At 39.2% G+C, this 24,453-nt stretch overlaps 1 protein-coding gene across 1 annotated transcript in view; it reads right to left on the reverse strand.

The window, feature by feature from the left end:
- The window catches only part of Akap9 (A-kinase anchoring protein 9), a 138,315-nt gene that overhangs the window by 74,582 nt on the left and 39,280 nt on the right, over positions 1-24,453 (reverse strand). Inside the window, 9 exon segments of the mRNA XM_051152007.1 lie at positions 701-1,051; positions 6,803-6,895; positions 9,738-9,834; positions 10,659-10,839; positions 11,517-11,631; positions 18,774-18,859; positions 19,724-19,859; positions 20,976-21,049; positions 22,968-23,181. Coding sequence (XP_051007964.1) covers positions 701-1,051; positions 6,803-6,895; positions 9,738-9,834; positions 10,659-10,839; positions 11,517-11,631; positions 18,774-18,859; positions 19,724-19,859; positions 20,976-21,049; positions 22,968-23,181 — 1,347 coding nt within the window.

Raw genomic sequence — 24,453 nt, forward strand, 5'->3', positions numbered from 1 at the left:
TAATAACTTCGAATTCAAATAGTTTTAGAAGCAGCAGGATTTATTTTCATTCATTAAAGATAGCAAACTGTTGAGGAAATAGTTTTATTTGTGAGTACGTAAAAGGAAAGAGAATTAGGATCTAGACAGTAAAATGCTTTAAATTATTTTTCTAAATAGGTGGCTATTTCCTTATATGTTCTTATATTTAACTGAGCAAATATTTCAGTAACAGATTTTATCAAATTACAGGATAATCTTTAACGGAAACAAAGTTAAGACAGTTATAACCCACAGAATTTTATAGTTTAAAAATTCAATACAATGCTTTTATTACATTATTTATTTGCTTATTTGATCTCTCTCCTCTCTCTCTCTCTCAGAGGACAACTTGGGGAAGTCAGTTCTTTCCACCTGTAACTCCGAGTTTCAGGGACTGAACTCTGTGTGTCAGGCTTGGGGACAGGAGCTTTTACCACTGAGAAGCCTCACTGGCATATACAATGTCTAAGGCAAACAGACTTCTTTTAGTTAATTAGCATTAACGTCATTTAACTATATGGCTTGTTATTAATAAACTACAACAATGTGAGTCGTGCTAAGCTGACCCGACTCTTCTTCCTTAAGCAACACTACTGATAATGCATTAATAGTGAAGAAACCATTTTTCGTCTTTACAAATTTTTTGCTTTAAAAAAAATATCCTAGGAATCATACTTACAGATTTTCTAGCTATAAATATTTCCTCTCTGGAAAGTATTTCTTCTGAAATGGTCAGCTCGCGCTCCTCTGGCTTTAGGGCACCCTGGAGACCGTCCCGAGTGGACGCAGGGACTGCTCTGTGCTCTCCCAATTCTTTGCTAAGAGGTTGACATTCTTCTTTAAACTTGTTGTCAGCTGCCTCAAAAGTCTGGAGACCAACTTGATGTTGTGATTCGACATCAATAAAATGGCGCTTTTCTTGCAAACACAGAGCATGTGGTTGTTCTAATTGGCTAAAGTTTTCTTTCCCCTCAGATAATCTAGAGAGTTCAGTCTGTTGAGCAAATGCTACACTCATTGACACGATGACCTAAATGGATCAAATGAACAAAAAACTTCATTCCATTCTTAATCAGCAGCTGGGACTGAGAGAAGGAAATTATTAGTTAAGATTATATACATTTAAAATGCCTGGCCTCAAACCCATACCCAGCACTGTTCAGGTGACCAGGAACCTGAGACTAGATAGTCCAGGGACCTGCAGTGAACCCAAATCTACTGTCCTAAAACAAAACAACAACAAGCTACAGCAGCAAAATGACTCCTAGATGCTCTGCTATACTCATCGATCAGTGCGTTGCTCAGCCATCATCAGAGACGCTTCCTCCTGCAGCAGGTGGGAACAAATAGGGAGACCAACAGCCTGACTTCACGTAAAGAGTGAGAAACTTTGCAACACTCAACTCTCCATCAAGCCTAGATAGGGCTCTCAGGGCTCAGGGAATGCTGCAGAAGGGGAGGCAGGAACAGTGTAAGAGCCAGAGGGCATGGAGACTACAAGAAAAAATCCTTTCTAAATCAAACAACTTTCACTTGAACTCGCAGAGATGGAAGCAGGTCCTTCATATACATTATAGCTTCCAGTTTAGTGTTCAAATGAGTGGGTCTCACTGATTATTTGTGCCTTCTCTTGGGCTCTTTTCCATTTGTTTCATCCAATTTCAATGTGTTAGTTTTTGTGTGCTAATTCAATGTCTTAGTTATATTTTATTGTACTATATTTTATTTTGTTATTATCCTTTAGAAGCCTTTTTGTTTTCTAATGAGAGACAAAAAGAAGTGGACCTGGAAAGTAGGTGCGGATGAACTGGGAGGAGTAGTGGGAGGGCAAACGACAATCAAGATATATTATGTGAGGAAAAAAATCAATTTGCAATAAAAAGAAAAGAGTGAAAAGAAATCCTATAACCAAGTCCTAGATAAACTCTCTACACTGAACTGAATTTCCACATATTTATTGTACTGTCTTCCTAAATTTAAAAAAAAAGTAAAAAGTTTTATAACAGCAAAGTGTTCAGTAAAACAAAAAACTAGATAATAAAAATTTAATATTTCTTTCTTACAAGAAAATTTGCTATAAGCTTTAGTAAATATTTTCTAAGCTCTTTTTATTCTCTTTACATATAGATATGAACAAATACAGGTAAGGAATTGCCTACAAAAATGTAATCATATTCTAAATTATAACTTGGTCATAGCTTATCTATAGTACATATATTTCTGAGTCAAGAATGTATCATAATAATCTCCAACGACCTCAGCCACACAGATTATATAATTCCTTTAATCAATTCTCTATTGGTAAATACTTAAATTGAGTTTCACTTTTTTTGTTTGTTTGTTTGTTGTTTGGAATAATTCTATGTAACCCAGGCCGACCTCAGACTTACTATGTAGCCCAAACTCGCCATGAATCTGTAACCCTCAGCCTCAGTCTTCTGTGGCTAGAACAACAGAACACCACCCACTGCACCTGGTGCGGTTCCATTACACTATTTTAAGCAGCAGTATCATGGAGGCTTTGTAATTACATCAGCTTTCTTACTTCCCCACAAGAAATTTCCTGAAGCCCACTTCAGGTTCTGCTGACTGGTAAAGGGAATTACATATTTCTGACTTTCCACTTCAATTATGACCTTGGGTCACTGTCTACTTCCCCCTGGCACAAGTACTTAAGCCTTGAGAACCAAATGCTTAAATAGCTTTTATCAAGTTCCATGTAGCAGATGGTCAACACCATCTGCAGTTAGTACAGCTGTCTGTCATTACCTCAGGATGACATTAGGCCTGGAGTCAGAACGCCTGGCTTTCAGCTTTCAATTCAACTAGCCCAGACAACTGAACATTGATTTAATCTCCTGTCTTGAACTTAGTTGCGACTAGCGTGCTTCTTTCCTGATGCTGTGTTCTCCAGATACACGTTAGAGTTCTCTTTTAATAGAAATAATGCTGATAATAGCTACGCCAAGAACAACAGAAACACTTTTGATCAGTTCTTTAAAAATTTGTACTAATTCATTCAATATTCATTAAAGCTATAAGGTAAATACTGTTGATGCCTCAATATAAAGAATGAGAAAACTAAGAAAGAAATGGAAATGCTAAACAAGAGTCCATGATGTGACCCTAAAACACAGAGCAAATAGATGATGGAGGGTGGGCTTGAGGTCTGCGCTCTTCAGCTCCTCTCCTAGCATTCACGTTGAGCAGATCAGACCTCTTCTGTAGAACTCTAGTACCAACCTGAAGAGTAACTGTGGTATCAAATCCTGTCCATGCCCAGAAAATTTCAGTGTAAAAAGATTAGAAACCATATCAAAGGTCACAGCTAATCCATATCAGATTAGAGTTTGAACCAAATTATGTTCAAGTACAGATTGAACTCAAGGCCTTTAAACACTTGCTACTGTCTCAGAAATCTGATGATTCCACGTCACCTACCAAATTAGACATGCTAGGTGGCTACGCTACCCCAGAAAGAACGGACTTGGTAATGTTCTAGATAGTCACCTGGAATATATGCCATTAAAGCAAGATGTGAAAACAGAAAATAATTAGTTAGTTAATAGCAAAATATATTGCCAGTATTTTCTAACTAACGGTCAAGACCTTCCCAGTGGCTTTTGCTTTAATTTTCTGAATTGAATCTGTCCTCCATCTTTGTCATTCCATATTAAGAAAACAACATGGGAAACCAAAATAATTTACCAATGCAAAAAGGAAGCAAAGAGGCCAGATAGTAGTGGTGCACACCTTTAATCACAACATGCTAGGAGGCAGAGGCAGGCAGATCTCTGTGAGTTTGAGGCCAGCCTGGTCTACAGAGTGAGTTCCAGGACAGCCAGGGCTACACAGAGAAAACCTGTCACGAAAAACCAAAATAATTATTAATTAAAAATCTAAAAATAGGTTAAAAAGAAGCAAAGAGATGAGCTGGGACTGTGGCCCATGGTGAGTGCTTACCAAGGGGGCACGAAGCCCTGAGCTCACTAACAGCGTCACAGAAAGAACTGAGCACACTGACACATCCACTGTAATGTCAGCACTCAAAGAGGTGAGGACAGGAGGATCAGGAATTCTCTGACACAGAGAAGTCAAGCTCTGCTGTAACACACAATGCCCTACCAAAGAAACAAACAACAACACAAGAACCACAAAGCAAAAGTTAAGAAGCAACAAGAGATGGAAGACAGAGCAGCATGCTGAATGTCTCACTGTCGTTCGTCCCAGTAGGATTTGATGGAGAATGATGGAAAAGTCTCTTGAAGAGGGCTGGGAACATTACAGAAGGGAGCAGTCCAAAGATTCAACAAGTGCAATGGACTGAAAGGTTTCTAGAGACATTAGCTTTATATGCCCTCAAACCACTTGACAAGGACCTTCTCAGCAGAACCAAGAAAGGTCACAAAAGATCGGAATGCTACCTTCAAAGTACTGACATAAAAGTAACTGTCAACTTTAATAGTCAAGAACCATCTTGTATGGGCAAAAGGAAAAATACATTTTAAAGTTTAAGCTTATTCCCAATTGATCATCAGAAACATAAATTAAGGCTATCTCTCAAAAAGCAGAACAATGATCCTAAAATGACAGCTAAAAATTAAAACAGTAAAAACAATTCACAGAACTAGGGGATGTTGCTCAGGAGTTATCCAGCATGGTGCATCCCCACATTAAACAGGCCCAGCAAATTAAAAAACAAAACAAAACAAAACAACAACAACAAAGAAAAACAAAGTACAAAATACTTCAGAAGAAATGACATAGGTGTAGTAGACAGCTCTTCCCATTGTTGTGACTGACTAATACACCTGTCAGAAACAAGGGACTGTTTTTTTTTTAAGATTTATTTATTATGTATACAGTGCTCTGGCTGCATGTTAGCTTGCATACCAGAAGAGGGCATCAGACCACATTATAGATGGTTGTGAGCCACCATGTAGTTGCTGGGAATTGAACTCAGGACCTTTGGAAGAGCAGACAGGGCTCTTAACCACTGAGCCATCTCAGGACTATTTCTTTCATCTCTAAGTTCCAGAGAGTTAAGGCCACTATTGTTTGGCTCTGGGTGCTTGGGTAGATCCTCAGAGTGGCACATCAAGCTGTTTACATCCCAGCAGCCCCGGAAGCAGAGATGGGCAATGCAAACACTTGGTTGGCTTTCTCCCTTTCCACTTCTCACTGTCTAGGCTTGCAGCCCACAAGACCACATCCACAGTCTCCACACTTGCTCCTCTCTAGACACATCCTCAGATACACACATCCTCACCAACCTCCTAGGTGGTTCTAAATCTGATCAATCTGACAAGGGAGGTAAATATAAATGCTGATGTAAAAACATAACTATGGCATCTACAAGGTACAACAAGAAACAGCAGGCACAGCCTTGCGATGCCCTCTGGCCAGCGTCTGGTAAGCTTATTGCATCCTCTCTTTCCGACTGATTACAATGCAGGACTTTCTGCATCAACTGGTCTGCAGGTTCTTTATATGCAGTGGCTCGTTAGACCCTCACAAGGATCACAATTATCCTCTTTTTACATAAAAAAAACTGACCTTAATAAGTTAAATAACTTTTCTAAATTCGCAAATTTGAAGTGTAACTTTTAGCCCTGACACCCTGATACAGCACTCAATGTGAGGATCTCTATAGGTACTAAGTACAAGACTTGTGCTTCTCTAAGAGCCACACAGTGATTCACACACAAACCATGACTCACTTTTCACCTTGATTTCCAAGAACTGTTTATTCTGTTTACACAATAAATGAGAAAGTCTTCACAGCCCAGATATCTCCTTGGGTCTCCATCTAACATGAACATCTCATCTATTTTCTTTATATTTTATCAATTGTCTTCCTTCAAAAAATATATATTCTCTTAGATTGTTATTTTTATTTTTTGGGTTTTCAAGACAGGGTTCTCTATGTAGCCTTGCCTGTCCTGGACTCTTTGTAGACCAGACTGGCCTTGAACTCACAGAGATCCACCTGCCTCTGCTTTCCTGAGTGCTGGGATTAAAGGCGTGTGCGCTTACACCTGGCTCAGTTAGTTATTTTCTAAAAGGAGCAAATAACTCATAACTCAATGGTTCCAACATCAAAATGCAGATGGATATGTGTATTCTGAAAGGAAATATTAAAAGCTAAATGGAACTACGATGGTCACCTAGGGTATATGGTTAATACCAAAGAGCCTAAAAGTCGGGCTCTGAGTAGACAAAATGAAGACTCAACGACAAACAAATGCCACAGTGATAGGACTCCTTCTTCTATTCAGGAGCTGAGCTCAGTGGCAACCTTCTCTCAGTATGTCAAGTTGCTGTCTAATACCACAGTAACTACTTTGAGCAGAGGCAATATCCAGAGGACTAACCATCTTTCTCTCCCGACTTTAACCATTTTAAAGAAGGCCACTCCTCAAAAAAAGCAAGACCAGTAATATCCACAGAATACTCCATTTAAAACCAATTATAGTGCCAGATGTGGTGGTGCATAATATGTAAAGCAGAGGCAGGAGGATGATGTTTGAAGGTGGCCTGGGCTAAATAGCTAGACCTTGTCTGAAAACAAATAGATTAGATAGATAGATAGGAAGGAATAAAGGAAATACCTAAAATAGTTACAGTTGATACTATTATCTGATAACTTAAAGGTAAATTATATAGAAAATTCAAATTATATAGAAAACTCAAAATGTACTACATATCATCAATAAAATGTGCCCATTGAAGGCTCAAAGAGAATAGAGAAGACCACCTTCCATATCGGCTATACACTTACCTTAGCTATTTCTTCTTCTAGTCGTTCTTGATATTGTTTTTCCATCAACTTAATCATACTTGTTTCTTGCTTCAATTCAAATCCATCAGAAAACTATTTGAAAAAGCAAGATGACATTTATTCATAGAAACTATATTATTACCTATTTTTAATTTCTTAATCTCAAAATGTTTCTAAAGTAGAATTTCTTAGCAAACTTCCGGATACTCTTAACAAAAAGTAAGTTTCTGTTACTCCTAATTAAAAAATGTTAGTTCTAATAAGTTATACTTACCACTGTAAAAAGAGAGATATTTGTATCTTATAATTAACAATTCTAAGGCAGGTTAAGGATACTTAAAATGAGATTGTGTACATAGATGTTTCCTTTAAGTTAAATGTCAAACTGTGATTCTATTTCTTGGTTAATTTTTTTCTTTTTCGTATTTACTTAATGATCTAAGTTTCCAAAAATATGAATATATTTTGTCAGTATACCAACATAAGCATTTTCTGAACTATAAACACATTCTTGCATCTGAGTATTTAACAATCACATGAATTTGCTTTTTTAATGGGTAATTTTTGTTTTTAATATGTTCATTTTTGAGTATGTATGTGCACATGTCACTGTGTGCATGTTAATGTAAAAAAATTCGACCTGTGAGTGTAAGTTTTTCTTTCTACCGTGTTTTTTTTTTTTTCTGGGGGTGGAACTCAGGTCTTCAGGAAGTGCCTTAGCTGAGGATGTTGTTTCATGGTCCTTATCCATCAGCTCAGCTCAGGATACAGACCTCCCCAGTGCAGATGGTCACAGACAGTGCACTTGGCCTTCCCTAGCTGCTGTTGCTGTTGCTGCTGCTGCTCCACAGTGAGCATATCTTCCAGGGCTTGGGTGTTAGGACAAATGAGCTCTGCAGGTTGCCTCCTCCTTTCAGTCCTGCTGCTGCTTCCAACTTTTGTACAGTGTATTCTCCAGGCTATCAAAGTTGGGTTCAGCAGCCCTAGCGACTAGCATGCTGGTGATGCCCCTTGCTATGCCCCATCTCCAGCACATCTCAGAAGGGACAGAGCTGTAGCCACGCACATGGCCTGAGAGCAGACGGGTGAAGTAGGCCTACCCATATGCTGAACACTACCCCTTCCCTAAACCCATTAGTCCCTGCCCTGCTTCCTGGTGGCAGGGTCCTGCAAACACTCAGAGGCTGGAATACCCCTTGCATAGCAAAGGTCTTCAGCTGGTGGTCCAGGTCATGGTGGACTATCAGAGGCCATGTATATGCCTGTAGTACTGCCATAGCCACCCATCATTAGGACACAGAAACTTCACTAGTGGTTCCTTCGCCTCCGTAAAGACAATGTTATTAGTGTGTCCACGATGGAGGACAACACTGTAAGATCCTGAGCCATGTCTGCATTGTCCAGCTCAAGAACTGAGTGACTCCTTCACACGGGGCAGAAACATGGTCCCTGAAGCTGTGGCCAGGAGCAACTGGAGGAACTCAAGCTGTGTTACATGGTCACAGTAGTGCACAATGCCCTGCCTGTCACCGATACGAAGCCAGTCACCTGGGTCACAGTGAGCAGGGTTTCCATACCACTAATCTTATATGTGAGCGTCTTTGTCACTCAATTCAGGACAGTCAAAGATCCAGATGTTCTTCTAAACCTGAGTGTCTCCCAGTTCTGAGAGCTTTCAGTGGGCAGGGTGCAAACTGCCACATACTCAAGCCAGAGTGCTTGGCAGCATTTGCAGTGTCCACAGCGCCCCATCAGTCTACAGCATCTTTCCGTTTTGCCGTCTTCTTCCAGAAACCAAGGCTCCTCAGCAATCAGCAGCATAGACTGACATTCTGCTTTTCTTCTTGAGTTTCAGATACCTTACATTTGCTTTAAGTTGTAGACTTCAAACATGGGAGCTTTTTAGAACTGTCACTATGACAGAACTTCTAGGCCATCTTCCCCGGAGGAGAGGTGGAGCCTAGGAATGGGTCCTGGGTCCCACAGTTTGCTCTGGCTTGTTTTATCTGAGGCCTTCTGTGGAACCTGCAACTTCTTGGAATTGTCGGTGCTTTCTGGCCTCGGGATGCTGGCTACTGGGTCCTCTTCTTCAGAGATGGCACCTGAGAGGCACTGGCAGCAGGCAGGCAGGTCTGCTCCTTCCATTACCTCCTCGATTTCTTCCTCTTGGCCTAATGTCTTTCTTGCATGTGAAATAAATACCTCTGCTGAGGCTGTCTCCATCTCTCCCCCAGAACAGTAACAACGTGTTTCATCCAAACAAAGAATTCATATGAGTACAGGAGAATATAGAATGTGGCCTCTATGGCTCCTTGATGCATAGAGTAACAAAGAGCAGTGATTTTTGTCTTCTCTGAAAGCAGATGACCATCAGAGTTCTACTGCTGGAGCTCTCAAGAGTGGAGCAGGGTTTCCCTGTGGGGCAGGCACTGTTAAAGAGCTTGTATAGACTGTGTGGTCTCTGGCACCCACCACCTCAATGCCAGCACCCTGGATCTTGGGGATTTCTGAACACTGAAAGATGGCCTGTCCTGCTTCCCACAACAGCAAGATCAGGGCTGAAACTGAGTTCCTACACATAAGTCAGTCAGTAGTTATATCTCAAACAGCATATGTCACAATAATAAAAAGAGGCTATGAATCTGAGAAGTAAGAGGGGCCCATGGGAGAGACCTGGAACAGGGGAAATGATGTAACAGTTGTAAGTAATCAAAATGGAAAAACCAAGACAAAATTTAAGTTGATAATATCCTCAGATAAGGAAAACAAAAAAGTCCTCACATTTAATTTTTCTGTGCTAAGAAAATAATGTAAGTTTCTTTAAATATTTTAATTCTTTTTGTGTTTATTAGTTACTAAAACACATTCATAAAAATGACAGTAAGAAAAATCAGGATATGTAATGGTTTAAAAATAAAGATAAGAAATGTAATACCTTTGTTGTGCCATCGATATGCTCTTTTTGAGAATTTCCACAGTACATAGTTGTCCCTGCATCCGAGTCTTTATGTACCACTGAATCAACGGAGAAGCTAAATATAAAGAAAAGAGGGTGAAAGTATTAAGAGGGTGGCCAAAAGGCCTCATGACAATTTTTCTGAAGTGAGGATCCAATGGAAGTGTCATGCAAAATTCCTTAAGCAGAAACAGACTGGTATTATTTAAGGACTCCCTAAGAGGGAGCTTTGTCAGAGAATACTGGCAGCCAAGTATGTGAGAGCGTCAGGTGGTGATGGGGCTTACTGCGCGGGACACAAGAGCACTGGAGTAATGTGGTCTGCCTTAAGTTTTAAGGAGCAAAGTGCTGGCACTGATTTAACTGTGCATAGAACAGGTTGTAAAGAGGAGCCAGAGTAACCAGTCCACATGCAAGAGCAGGGACTAGGGCGATGAGGGGTGGTGCCATTCCCATGTACTCTGAAGGCAGAGTGGACAGAGACTCATTATAGATGGTAGAGAAAAAGAGGGGTTGAGGCAGATGGAGAGAAATAAGTAAGGAGCCTTTGAAAAGATCCAGGTTTGCTTTAGACATTGGTGAATGTTGGCATTCTATAACAAAGTGAAGGAAGCCCAGGGGAATGACCCTATCTTATACTGCTAGGGCACTGGCCATATCAAAGTAGTGAAGGCAAGATACAAAAGACATAACAAATACATACCCACTATCTGACTTAATACTGCAGAATAACATCTTTATGAAAACAAAATTCCAATAAGAAAATGTCTTTGGCTCACATTTAATTCATGTATTTCAAAGGCACAGAATGATCTGCAGAACTTCTCATCTCTCTGCTCAAGTTACATGTTACTCTAAAAATAGCCTGTCTGGATATGATGGATGAGAGCACATGGATACCTTGGCTGAGCTGTGGCCTCACTGGCAGCCTGAATCCTTTCCTGCAGAAGTTGGATCTCGGCTCTGTAGTTTGCTTCAGCTTCCTTCAGCTGTTGCTTTAAGGAGCTCACAGAGCTCTCTAACTCCCGAACTTGCTCCTCACTCACTGGTAGAGAAGACATCTTGCCATCACAACTGAAATCTATGACGCAGAAACAGAAGCAAAGCACATTTTGGTACAAGCTTCTTGGTAACAAAGCAAAATAGCCTACTTGTGTGTACCGAAAATACTCATATTTCTTTAAAAATATGCTTTTAGCGATAACTGGGTTTCAGTTTCATTTATTCTCATTGATGAAAACAAGAAAACAGTGTGAGTCAAGATTACTTTTTCTATCCTCATGGTTATAATATCACTAAATCTAACAATTTTACATCCGTAAGTTTTAAAAAAATTAAAAACAGACTATAAGAAATGAGAAAGAGGGCTAGAGAGATGGCTCAGTGGTTAAGAGTGCCGCCTGCTCTTCCAAAGGTCCTGAGTTCAATTCCCAGCAACCACATGGTGGTTCACAACCATCTGTAATGTGATCTGATGCCCTCTTTTGGTCTGCAGATGTACATGCAGGAAGAACACTCTATACATAACAATAATAACAACAGTAATAATAATAATGATAATAATAATAATAATAATAAGTTTAAGAAATGAGAAAGAGATCCGAAATCTATAGACTTTTCACTTTAAAGATGAGGAAACTGAGTAAGAAGATGACCATCAAATGCCCAAAGTCATCCAATTACCAAGTTTAAAAAAAAAGCAAATCTGTAAACACTTAGTAGGAAAGTACTATAATGTGTTATACGCTTAAATTTTACCAGTGTTCTGTGAATCAGGCTGAAAATGAGCCGACAAAACCTCTGCTTCCTCTTCTGTCACATTTTCTTCAGCAAACTCAAGTGTCAAAACACCGTCTGTTTTTTGTTCGTGAATCTATTGAAAACAGAACAATGGCATGTATGTACAGCCTAGGACTTTGACATCTACGTCAAAATTAAAGAGCTTTGCATCAAGTTTAATCCCCTACAACTGTGCCACTCTGAATGAAACACTATTTCCTTTTGACAAATGACTCTGTGTCACACCCATTGGAATGAAATTGTATTAGCAATGTTCTTATGTACTAGAGGAACATGCACTTTCCAAAAGCAACTGTTTCACGGAAACATTTGAACTGAAAGCATTTTGAAACTTTACTGCAAGCATCAAATTTTTATTATCAATACTTGACAACATAATTCTTATTTACCTGTGGATGATGGGTTTAAGCAGACAACTGACAAATGGTATGCTGCTCGTGACAATATAGACACTCTTCATAAAATTAACAATCTGAATGTCCAACATTGAGACAAGGCAGAGGAGGGTTACAAAATCAGCTTTAAAGTACACACACACCCACACCCACACGGACACACACCCACACCCACACCCCTACCTAACGTCACAGAATTTATTCACTAGCTGAGAAAATGAGGCTACTGGAGAAATAATACCTGTGAAATCTAACTATGATGACAGAGACTCAAAGGAAAGTCACGTGGATCTGAGTAACTGGGAAAGAACAAGACAGGTCTGAGCCTTACTCGGCTATAACAATGGCTTTCTGGAAAGGCTTATGCTTTAAGGAGTAAAGACAGTGGCCCTGTTGACAGGGACTTAAGTGGAATGAAAAGGGGAAAATAAAGTATATGTAAATTACAAGGGATTTCATTAATAGGAAAAAAGAGTAGACAGATTCAGGACACTATGAAAACCAGTGAGTAACAGGGTAAAAGCTATGGTCCTAGGGGCTATTCCAATTGGTCACTACTCGATATCAAGTGTCTTCTACCACACTGACACCTCCTGAATATGTTTTGTACTTTCTTTCTTGTGTGTGTGTATGTTTGGGTGTGTCTGTGCAAGTACAGCAAACAATAAGTTTACAGCAAGCAGATCAGTAGACAATTATAACAGAAATGAAAAGTAATGTGATACAAATATATGCAAATCAGAGAGCTTCGGAACTGGAAAGAGAGAAAGTAGCCAAGCATCTAAGCTAGGAGCTCAGAGGAACAGAGGGAGAGATGTCTACGCCTAGAGAGGCAGGCAAAGATGACACAAGAAAGCAACATTCAAACCAGTGTAAAAGGAACATGAAGAAGCAGGAAGAACAGAGGAGGATGGGGTTGGGTACCATTAGGACGCAGGAATAGAATGCAACCAGGCCCAGGAGTCAGAGCCTGGGCTCACTTGGCTCAAAGAAGGATTAATAACGTTATTCAGTGATGCACTGCAGTCCTGACCTGAGACTGAGAGACTGGGATGTTTCAGCAATTATAGCTCACCTGCTGTGTTAAAACCACTACTGCCCAATGTGTACACAGAGTTGAGAGGAACAATTTTGAGATGTGTATCTTTAGAAAGGGCTTCTTCTAAGTTTTTCTCTTGGCAGTAGCTAGAAAATCTAACTGATAATAGCTCTCTACTGTAACAGACCTGTCTGAATGGTAGTTGCCACTGCTACACAGAAAAACACTATGATCAATATGAACACTTGTTGAAGTTGCCCATCTGCCACTTGATAGAAAACTGTGGACTCCTAAGCTCAGGTGAGCGCTGTTGCTACACATATGAGCATGCTATTACACTCATGCTGGAAAAATTAAAGTGTGCCAAGTGACTGCTCTAAGAGAAGACACGAGTACCTGCTTCCCTCGGGACATCGTGCCACGACCTCATGCTGATCTGCCCTGTGTCCTTCCGCTGTGATGGCTCCTAGCCTATACACACTAGATGTAGAGACCCAAGCCCTCCTAGGAAACCACTGAACCCAGGACTTCTCTTGGGGTTCCCACCAAACCAGAGCAGGTACTATCCTCTTAAACAGATGAAGTTTTGTAAATATAGAGAATAAAAGAAAAAAAATCTTGGCATGGTGTCTGTATTTACTCTTCCATATTACACCACAAAATTCTTTAGATGTCTCATGAAGTGTTCTTTTCTAGCCCTCTAAAATATCTTCATCAGTGTGGACGCTCACAAGATGCAGACCCAACACAGCCCTCATGTGCTGTCTAGCATGTCTTAGCCTAACGTGCGCCATCCCCAGAAGTCCATTTGGAATTAGTCTCCCCTTCTAGACTGAGAGCATAATCACATCTTCTACAGAAAATGCTACCCCCGTTCTACTTCTTATCCAAACCTACGCATCTCTTAAGGTCCAGCCAAAAACCCACCTTCTTCACAAATGTTGACTGAGACAGACCTGACCCTACCCCTCGAAAGGACTGCCTAGATTCTGAACTCCTTCCAAAATGTTGAAGGCTTAGTCCCTGGAGCGGTGCTTTGGAAGGAGGTAGACGATTTAGAAGGTACTGCCCATGGGGAAAAAGCCAGAGCTTACAGGCATGTCTTTGAAGGAGATGCTGGGACTCTAGCACCTTCCTTTCTCTTTTTGCTTCTCAGCCATTATAAAAGCAAGCCTCATGTATGATGTGCTTCTGCTATGATGTAATGTGCTACCACGGATGAAAAGCTTGTAACTTTCTCCTCCTAAGTCGACTATCTCAAGTATCCTGTCATAGTTACAATCACTGAACCAGACAGAAATTTAGCATCTCAAGAGTAGCATACAATGTAAGGAGGTAATTAAAAGAACAGATCCTTGTTAATTATAAAAGAGGTGTCCCAAGTCCATAATAAAGATTTTAAAAGTCATAAAAACTTAAGAAATAAAATGTTATCAGTGGTGCAGTGCTTACCTTACATGTGCAAAGCCCTTAGTTTAAAATCCTGCACTACACATGCCAAAATATTTAAAATAAAAAGATGTGATCAGAATTATGCATGTCTTTTAAAAACATTTATTATTTTTATTTGTGTGTATGTGTGTGCCTGTACAAGCTCATGTGTCCCAGGTGCCTGCAGAGGCCAGGTGGCACAGGACAATTGAGAACTGCAGTTACAGGCAACATGAGTCCCCTGAGGGGCGTGCTGGGAGCCATGCTGAGGTAGATCTTCAGCCAAAGGACAAACATGCCATCATACTTGTGGTTTTAAAACGAAGGCTCTAATTTCAAATACAGAAATGAATGTTCTTTTTGAGACCAGTGTTTTGTTGTTGTTTAACTTTTCTCAATCTAAAGAAATAAAACTTTATTTTAGAAGACAGTATATTTTTAAAAGCAAAATCTTTGGGTAAATTGTCACAGAGCTGACAACATGGAGCTGACAACACAGAGCCCCATTACTGTATCAGCACATGAGGGAATGTGGGGTCAAATCTCTAATGCTTGCTCTCTGGAAAGGGAATGTCATTTCTAGATTTCATTTTCACACATGTCATTTGGCCTTTTTATTTCTTTTGTACGTTTAGCTCGTGTAGGCATTTATATATGAGCCTCCTGACATAAAGCTGTCTCCTTTCCATCACTAAATCTAAATGACAGTAAATGATGGATGGAGTGGGTGATGAGCCAAGCTCCAGGTCACACCAACAAAGACTGAGTTATAAAACCACAATAAAAGAGAGAACTAGAGTTGAAAGATATCTAGACATTTCTAGAAGACATAGATGAGTGGAAGCATATTGACGAAGCAGAAACCAACAAACCAACAAGCCTGCAGCTAACATCAAACTAAATGGAGAGAAACTTAATTTCACTAAAATCAGGCAAAAACAAGGCTGTCCACTATCTCTTCAATATAGTACTTGTAGTCCTAGCTAGAGCAATAAGACAACTAAAGAAGATCAAGGGGATATAAATAGAAAAGGAAGAAGTCAAAGTAGTACTATTTGCAGATGGTATGTGATATGATAGTATCCATCAATGACCCCAAAAAATCTAACAAGGAACTCCTACAGCTGATAAACACCTTCAGTAAAGTGGCTGGATACAAAATCAACTTGAAAAAAATCAGCAGATGTCCTGTATACTAATGACAAACAGGCTGAGAAAGAAATTAGGGAAGCCACACCCTTCACAATAGCCACAAATAATATAAAGTATCTACGAGTAACTCTAACCAAGCAAGTGAAAGACTTTTATGAAAAAAACTTCAAGTCTCTAAAGAAGGAAATTGAAGACATCAGAAAATGGAAAGATCTCTCATGCTCATGTATTGGAAGAATCAACATAGTAAAAATGGTCATCTTACCAAAAGCAATCTACAAATTCAATGCAATCCCTATCAAAATACCTACACTCTATTTTTTACAGACCATGAAAGAAATTCTCAACTTCAAATGGAAAACCAAAAAACCCAGAATAGCTAAAACAAGCCTATACAATAAAAGATCTTCCGGAGGGATCTCCATCTTTGATCTCAAGTTGTGCTATAGAGCAACAGTCATAAAAACGGCATGGTACTGGCACAGAAACAGGCCAGTTGATCAGCAGAATCTCAGGAATAAATCTACATACCCATGGTCATTTGATATTTGACAAAGAGGCCAAAATCATACAATGGGAAAAAAACCCAGCATCTTCAACAAATGGCGCTAGTCTAACTGGATGTCTACATGTAAAAAAATGCAAATAGATTCATATTTATCACCCTGTACAAAACTACAGTCCAAGTGTATTAAAGACCTCAACATAAAACCAGACACACTAAATCTACTAGAAGAAAAAGTGGGAAAGAGCCTAGAACTCATTGGCACAGAAAACAACTTCCTGAACAGAACACCAATAGCTCAGGTTCTGAGATCAACAACTAATAAATGGGACCTCATAAAACTGAAAAGCTTCTGTAAGACAAAGGACACAGTCAACAGAACAACAGCCTACAGATTGGGAAAAGATCTTCACCAACCCTACATCCAACAAAGGGCTACTATCTAAAATATATAAAGAATTCAAGAAATTAAATACCTCCAAACCAAATAATCCAATTAAAAAATGGGGTACAGAGCTAAACAGACAATTCTCAACAGAGGAATATTGAATGGCTGAGAAACACTGAAATGTTCAATGAGTTCTTTAGGTGTCATTTTCAGCAATAGTACTTGCTGTTAGGCTGTGTAAAATACCTATTATCTTGGAAACAGGCCGGGATTTGGACTCCTTTGGCCAACAACTCAATTTTGGGTGATTGTTCTGGCAGCAAACTCTGTGTCTTTATTTTCCCCCATCACTTTGGAAGCTGCTAACCTGCACTTCCAGTTCACTCAGGTAATTAATTTTATTCCTTCTCAAGTCTCTGATGGAGTTGAAGACCAAATAGTTTAGTTCTACAGTTAAGCCTAGTTGTTCAGTGGTTAAGGTGTTTTTAGGTCGAGATAGATGTATTAAGTTGATAGAGATGGATGATAGATACCAGTTTACAGTCAGATTTTAGACTCAACAAGATAGGAAAGATATTTTCTTCAAGGTTTCCAAACACAAATAGCCAAAACACTATGAATATAATATTTATATAATTCCTGATTATTTCATGGTTCTTCCTGCACTATGTGATTTATTTTATATATGTGTAATAATATAAATGTATATATAAAATATATTTTAAAAAAGAGCACAGTCTGCTCTTCAAGATTATTAGAATTTGGTTCCCAGCACCCACATTGACAGCTTACAACTGGAAGTTCATTTCTAATGGACCCAATGCCTCTTTTGACCTCCACTGGCAGCAGGCACATACATGGTTCATAGATATACATTCAGGCACACACAGATTTTTTTAAATCAAAAAATGTAAAGAAATGTATCTGGTGTAGACGTAGCAAGCTGAGGTAAGGTGTAACGGTTACGGTTATGATTTACAGAGAAGCCAGGGATAAGGGCCACTATGAAGAAGAAAAGTGGAACAACATAGATTTCACAATCCAAGGAACAAGTACATTTGGGAAGAAGATGAACAAGCTATTTTTTAAGTCCAGCTGAGGTCAGAGATCGACTTCTGATATCTTAGTGGCCCCAGAAACCTGAATGTAAGGGAACAGGGGCTCCTGGAAGCTACAAAACGCAAGCAGAGAAACAAGAATCCAGTCTGCTTTCAGTGTTGCTAAGCAAAGTTTCTAAATAGGATATGAAGGCAATTAGGAAGAAAGTAGTAAACGTGGGGAAATGTACAGCTAATGAAAGGTTTAACTCAGTGGTCGGCTTTCACACTGATTATGTGTAAAAGTCTTGTACAAGCTATAGAGACATGAGAAAGGTGGACAAGGCTGTGTTTATTATACTAGAAAGAAGGAGGAAATGGCCCAGGCCAAACATTTTCTTTTGTTTTTTTAAGACCGGGTTCTCTGTGTAGCCTTGGCTGTCCTGGACTTGCTTTGTAGACCAGGCTGGCCTGGAACTCACAGAGATCTGCCTAACTCTGCCTCCTGAGTGCTGGGATTAAAGGTGTGAGCCACCACGCCTGGTGCAAACATTTTCATTAGCAACACAGCTTTTCACTGCCAGCTACACATCTTGAATTTTAACACAACTGAACGACAAAAAGTATCTCAAATAAGTTAAGGTCTCTTGTGACATTTCTTTTCTAAACTTGAAAATCAGGACACTTATCACTGACAATATGTGCTTTATTGCTGTGATACAGCTAATAAGCTCTATGATGCTGTATATATTATCTTACCTAATTTCTGGGAACACATTATAAATAACTACTTCAGAACAAAACTGACAGATACAGATGACACTATGTTATAACATCACCTATGTGCAAAGCAACGAAACTAATTATCTTCCTTAAAATATAAAGGCAGACCCAGTGCCTTAAAAATACTACATCTAAGAGCCTAAGGGTATAGTTTAGTGAGACTACTGTCCTTACAATGTGCCTTTGTTCAAATTCCTCTACGAAAAAAGACATCTATACAAGTAAATATAATTACTTCATACAGTTGAACATTTGATATCCATATACACTTTATTATGACTTAAAAAAACCATCTCAAGGGGCTATATATGATCCAAACTCTGGAAATTTCTTCAGCTTACTGATATAAACGCTCTAACACAAACATGTAAATGGTTTAGCATTTCTGACATCCCTTCCCATGTTTACTTATTTTAGAACTTCTTGAATGACAGAACAGCAGGTAATAAAATAAGTCCAGACACTATGTTTTCTCTCTCACAGACCTTGCTCAACTGTCTTTCCAGTACCAAGAGCTTGCTGCGTTCTTCTGTTACTTTGCTAAGAAGCGTTTGCAGTTTTTCTTGAAAGTCTGGATGAAAAACAAACAACGATAATAATTTCACTTCACAGTATAGGTTTATCTCTTTAAAAAACATGATTTACCTACTTAGAACTTTAGAAACATATCTGGCAGTAATAAAACCCACAGATGCAGTAATAAAAAGCTTAAGAATCATTACTGTGAAATAACTGGTATCACATTAATTTGAAAGCCTTATCTTAGGATACATTAGCTCTGTAGCTGCTTACTAGCGGGGTGCTCATTACCTATACAAACACACTAGGAACACACGTCTGTGAAGGAACACCAAGAAATTCAAGTTGCAACTTACTACAAACAAAATACTAACACCATGTTTCCATGAAGGTCACTATCTCTTTCTATGTATAGTCCTGCCCTGGCTGGCCTGGAACAGCTGTGCAGACCCGGAAGGCGGAAGACCCACAGAAATCCCCTTGCCTCTGCCTCTTAAGCATGAGTACTGGGATTAAAAGTATGCATCATCACCTGGCAAAGGTTATTTGTTAATGTATCTCATTTCTCATTTTAAATTCACTTTTAAAATCATAAAGCATTAATTTAAACTTAGTAAATGCAGTAATTTTTCACAATTAGGATCTACAGTTAGAACAAGTAACAAAAAAGTAGAATGAAAAATAGACTGGAATAAAGAAGTAGAGAAAGAAACAAGGAAAACTAGAGTATTTAAGTTATCTGCATAGTAAGATCATTATCCTACAAAGACTAAAGTATACACTAAATAGAGATTTCACGGCTAAAAATAAGACACTAAGAAAACTTATCTATAGTTAAGTTGTGATGACAGTTAAGTTTATAAGCAATTGACTTACACAAAGTAAATACTGTGTAACAGTATGGTAAGGTTTTTACCTTGAACTTCGTATCTATATTCTTGTAATTCTGGCATTTGGTTTTGAGAAGTGTAAACACCAGAATTCTCTTTCTCTTCTATATTCATTTCACATTTTAAAGGAGTATAATAGTCATCAAGAACACTGCTTAGAGTCTGTTAACAGAATTGAATATTTTAAATTAAAATTTTAACAACTTCTTCTAAATGTTAGAAAACATTATTAACCTAAAAGCAAAAGAAGGCCATAACATTATGAATGGAATGTGAATTCGCTCTTCCCCTACACATGCAATCAATCTGCAGGAAAACTATACTTCTCTTTGGTATGAAATTATTCTTTTATCAAGAAAATAAATTACACAAAATGTGGGGTTTTTCTGTTTTCTTTTAATATTGAAATGTATCACGGAGTGTAACCAGTAACTCCTTAACATGGCCCCCCTCTGATGTGACCTCTTTACCTTGAAAAATCTCATTACTATGTCAACTATCCTTGAACACAAGGTGAGAAGTTCAAAAATGACAGTAAGAGAAGTTTGCCGCCTACCACAATGATGTATCAAGGAGATCACATTAGTGTCCTTTCTATAACATGCAAGGGTGTTTTCTGTGGTCTGCACACAGAGTTAGAGTATCTAGCACAGGGTTTGGCAGACAGGCTGATAATTCCATCCTCATTTAAGATACCATTTCATGCCCCATGACTGGATAAGCCACCAATTGAGTTTTACCTTTGTCCCTCACACAGTTGGAAATAATCAATGATTTAAAAGACTTAAAGGCCAAATGTTTATTGCTGCTCCTTTTTGCATGTTTTTAAAGCTAAACTACACTGTCAGGAATTGGGCATATTAACTTTTCAGCACAGCCACAAATGTATAATTTTATCACATTAGCCAGTTTAATGAACAAACTGGGGCATAGAAATGTTAAATTGCACTTGTCTGACAAGAACAATGATTATAGGGTCTGCTCTACTGGAGATACAACTTGTCTGAATTTACTTCTTCTGTGATGCTGGACACTGAATTCAAGACCTTGAACATGATAGGCAGGCGCCGACTCACTGAGCCCCACCCCAGCCCTCAGGTCCCTTTGTTGAAAAGCCATACGCTCATTTTAAGCTTAGAACTCAGGAATACTTTCTAAGTACAGTTCAAGACAGAAGAGATCTGGGAAAACACACGTAGATGATTCTGCTCATTAAATCAGTAGCAATTTAGACTTCTGCACTTCTTCTCCAAAATCACTTCTAAAGTAATGTCTTACCTTTGAAATGTAAGAGCATTCCTCAGACACTGCCTTCTGAAGGCGGTCAATGAGCACCTGCAAAGGCTCATCACCTACAGAAAACACACACATGAGCCACTCGCTGTGCATACATGTACGGAATACTGTCATACCTAACCAGCTTCTACTAGAAGCTTCCTTTCCCTAGAATGAGACACATATCAATTTCTTCCAAATGTATCTTCCATGGTGCAATGTAACTGTCTCAGAAAAGTTTTGCAGATTTGCAATTTCTATTCTATAAAAGGGTTTAAAGCAGTGACTTACATTCCAGCACAGGAAATACCTCTGTATCCTCATCCGTTAAATATATCCTTGCAAAACTCAAAACTTTCACAAAGCAGTCGTTACACAGTTTAGTGGTGGGGTACTGTGGCTAGCATGTGTAGGCCCTGGGTTTCAGCCCCAGTACCACAGAATTAAATTCATTAATTAATTATTAGAAATAAATAGATAAAATAGTTTTCTGTTCTCCTCTTCAGAAACACTGATCACTACTTACCAAACTGCCTTATCAGCTACTAACAGAACAATCAACAGTCGACAGGAAACACTAGACAGGCTATCTGAACAGGTTATCAATACAAACAATGCACGCAAAATCTTACTGAATTTAAAAAAGACCAAAGCACTTTTGAAATGAAAAACTGGTACTCTTCTTTAAGTGACTCTTACAATCTTACTTTGTTCGACAGAGCAATTCCACTGGAGACTCCTAATGGTAAATACAGGAGCCAAAGGTAGCTAATGGGCCGACAGACAGAGCCAAAAATTACCAAACCCTCAACAGCAGCTACCCCATAATAGGTTCCACCTTCCACTAAGGTCTCCTCCATGTACTTCCCATAGTGCAGCCACGTTTTCTGCTCACCCTCCCACCTCCAAGATGTCTCGCTCTAGTTCGTGGCCTCAGTGCTTCTGGGCTTTCAGGTCCATGCTGATTCTACTTTTTATTTTTAGCCTAAAAGTCTCCCCTGGGCTTTAGACTTCTCCTTTTGGCTGATTGGTCAGAATTTCTTTTCCAAGTTAACACACCTACGTAACTCAGTGTGTTCTAAACCAACTTATTTGTATATATTCTGCTCCCCTTTGTGACTAAAACCATGCAGGCAAGAAACTTCACAATCATTCTCAACTCCACCTACCTTGACTGGTGTCATACACTGCCAATGATGGCTCTAACTATTAAACTTCACTGTCATTTCCTTTACAGTCTCAAGGACATTTAGGTCAACATTTTACTGGGAGTATGGCTACGGTTCTTTAATTGATCTTCCCATCAATTAGTTTGCTTTTCTCAAGAAATCACACTGCTGTCACCTTCTTCTATTTAAAGATCCTGCAGCAGAACTGCCTGTTCAGTAGCAGGAAGGTTAAGGATGCTCCTTTAAGGTATATAAATCTAACCGGGCACTTGCCACTCCTCAGCTTATCTTAAACTTACTACTTTTTTATACAACTTGAACTTTCAGTTCTTTCAGACAGTATCTCTCTAGAGGTCTCTACATGACACTTCAGAAACATCTCTAAACTTCCAACCCAACTGCTCCTGTCTCATCTTCACAGAAACCACTGAACTCCGCTTTTTTCCTTCTAGTGTTTCTATTTATCTTGGAGGTCAACTAGATTACTTGTTAATCTGGGATACTTCAAGTAATAACACAGCCAATTATATTCATATGCCCTAGACAGACAGGGCCAACGTCCTCTACTGGTGGGTCAGGGTGTGTGGCTCAGCACAGTTCAAAAGTACGCAAGCCCATTGTTCCAGGTGCTTTCTGAATGGATTATACTTCCATGAGAAGATGAAGCAGTGATTTTTACTTTCTTGGGCACCTCAATGATAGACAAACCCAGGAGTCAGATGTAAAGCCTCCTTACCCCACGGGGCCTGAGTCAAGGACAGAACAGCAAAAAGGTGCTTTTAAGGAATGCTATTTGCTTCATGGAGATAAGTCAGAAGCCCTTTACCTGTCTCCTGTGCTCGCAGACTTTGGAGCTGGCACTGGTGTGTTTTATGAAGCTCCTTGATCTTTTCCTCCTGAGCAGAAATAAGCTCTTCTTTAAGGCTACAAAGAGCTTCGTCTCTTTCCTTCTCCATGTACTCAACAACCTGCTCCGAGTGAGTTGTATAAACCAGAGAAAGGCATATCCGCTGGGCTTCCATCTGCAGCCTTAGGTCATCCTTAAAGTGAGTGTATATAAGCATTAGAAAAAATAAAATAATAACAATTTAGCTAGCTTCTATTTCTTTACATGTACTGAACTTCACAGGACAAGAGATGTCACAGTTTTACAATTCGTATGAAGAAGCCGCTCTGTTCTACAGCCTTCATCCAGATGCACTGACCTGCTTGTCTTTCTCAAGAGAGGTGGTGTTGTGTATTCATTAACTCAGTGTAATTAGTCATTTACGACAGTATAGCTAGCACGATTTTACTCTTATATACTAGAAAATGAATATAATGAACATAAGCATCAATGTACTCAAAGGTCAAGCTAATACGTCCTAATATATTGTCATTTTCTTTTCTTCTACTCCCTCTACACCTCTTTAGATTTAGAAGAAAATACTCTAGAGACAACATTTAACTCATGATGCTTGGTCATTCCTTGCTCACATGCAGGTGTTACCCAAACTCTGGAATGCGACCCCTGTCATTTCCCAGCGTACACGCAAACAGCTCACTATATTGCGTATTCCAGGCACTTATTCTGAAAAATCTCTTTGCATTTACTATCAACATGCCTCTGACATCAATCCACATAGGAGACAGGTTAGTTGACTTCAACTGTAGTGTAGCATAAATGAACAAAGCACAAACGGTCCATTTTCCTTTGGGTTTTGGTAAGCTTCGAGTACTCTCAATTAAAAGGCAGTCAGTCATTACATACATCCACCTAGGATGAAGTGCTTTGCTAGTGAACTGTCCAGCAAGTATCAGATTTGTCTGGAATGCTTGCTCACACACGTCCATGGCATCTTTCCTCAACCTCTGATTCAGGAAGTCTAAGAAACACATGTTTTGGCCTGTTTCCACGTGTGGCTGCTGCTGTCCAAGGATCACTCAGTTAGCCCGGAATATAACTGCTGGTGACAGATAATATACAGGGCTAGTTTTAAAGATTTTGACAAATGGTTTTCTTATATAGTTAAACTAATTTTAATTGGAATAAAAAGTGCGGATGCTCACATTTTTGTATCCATATCACGTCAGCTAGTTTATCAGTGTGATGAAGGTCGAGTGCTATGCTACTGAAAGTGAATTTGTAAGGTTAATACTTTTCATGTCTTTTGCCATTTTGGATTCTTATCTGAGACACATACCTGCTCATATCTTTGGCTCATTCATTCTTTGTACTTTCCTTATAGTCCCTTGTTGTAACCTATGTGGCAAATATCTAGTCCTAGTAATTAAACCTGTTTTAGGTATTGTTCATAAAAGGGACAGAATCA

Source organism: Acomys russatus, chromosome 10 (genome assembly GCF_903995435.1).
Source record: "Acomys russatus chromosome 10, mAcoRus1.1, whole genome shotgun sequence".
Classification (NCBI taxonomy): domain Eukaryota; kingdom Metazoa; phylum Chordata; class Mammalia; order Rodentia; family Muridae; genus Acomys; species Acomys russatus.